This window comes from Sardina pilchardus, chromosome 18 (genome assembly GCF_963854185.1).
Source record: "Sardina pilchardus chromosome 18, fSarPil1.1, whole genome shotgun sequence".
NCBI lineage: Eukaryota > Metazoa > Chordata > Actinopteri > Clupeiformes > Clupeidae > Sardina > Sardina pilchardus.
Window position 1 is genome coordinate 2,055,678 of NC_085011.1, and position 1,231 is coordinate 2,056,908.

At 44.6% G+C, this 1,231-nt stretch overlaps 1 protein-coding gene across 1 annotated transcript in view; it reads right to left on the bottom strand.

Annotated features, from left to right (window-relative positions):
- Positions 1–825: 825 nt before the first annotated feature.
- The window catches only part of tmem26a (transmembrane protein 26a), a 17,180-nt gene continuing 16,774 nt past the window's right edge, over positions 826–1,231 (bottom strand). Inside the window, exon 8 of the mRNA XM_062520427.1 lies at positions 826–1,158. Coding sequence (XP_062376411.1) covers positions 955–1,158 — 204 coding nt within the window. The 3' untranslated portion in view covers positions 826–954. The remainder of the gene's footprint in view (positions 1,159–1,231) is intronic.

Here is a 1,231-nt window from a genome sequence, read left to right on the forward strand (position 1 = left end):
CAAGCTAGCTTATCCAAAAGACGCACCCGGATCGTTGACTATCCAAGCATATGCAGTCACGTGAACTATGCCCATTGATCACACCTCTTGTGTAGCAGAGATAAAGCGCAGACTGCCCAGACTAATGTTCAATCTTAAAAGACTGATCTTAGTATGGTGATAGCCAGGCTAACACATCAGTGTCATTTGTGAAGATATTTTACGTCCTTTAAATCCTTTAAGTAAGTATTAGAGTACATTTCCCCTACTGTAGGTCTTCAAATAAAGCAGGTCCTGTCATGTGTTTCTTGCACAGATTTCTGTGTCATACAAAGGCAACAAATACAAGTGAAAATACACAATAAAAAAAAATAAAACAAATATAACGGATACTGAGATAGTAGAAAAAAAGTCGATCATCCAATCATGTGGGTTTTGGCTTCACATTCCCCAGTAGAGCCATTTGGCACATGGTGATATGATGTCTCTCCTGGTCATCAGAAACAGACACAAATGCTATAAGAGGGTTAAGTAGGTTAAAAAACTACAAAACCCACAAAGCCATGAGGTGGGCCCCAGGGGCCTCTTCCTGTTCTGGTCCTTCTAAAGCTCATCTTCTTCCTCTTCCTCATGCTCTCCTCTTGCCCCTCAAGAGGGATCCAGCAATGAAGAGGAAGTGAGTGTGTGTGTGTGTGTGTGTGTGTGTGTGTGTGTGTGTGTGTGTGTGTGTGTCACTGTGATCATGACAGAGGTTGAAATCCAATGTGTGTGTTTCTATGTCTGCCCTTCTGTTCTATTTTCATACTACTTTGTGTGTGTGTGTGTGTGTGGGGGGGGGGGGGTAGTTTGTAACTTATGGTGTCTGTATTTGTATGTGTGTGTGTGTGTTAGTGTTTCTGATTTATGCATTAGTCATCTGTGTGTGTGTGTGTGTGTGTGTGTGTGTGTGTGTGTGTGTGTGTGTCTGCTCTCCTCTCAGTCTTCTCTGCTCCGACACTCGCCCTGTAGCGGCGTTGCCGTGGGCGACGAGGAGGGCTTGTGGTCCTGGCAGATGACGATGAGGCGGTAGAGGTTGAGGACCACCACCAGGAAGTTCTTGATGGCGAAGAACACCAGCATCTGGTGGAAGACGTCGAAGTAGGTCATCACGGTCAGCCGGACCACCAGGAAGGGCCCGTCCTGTGTTAGAAATAATATGATTTAGTTAAACATTATGTAAGTACAGAATGTTCAACCAAAGATCGTATAGTTA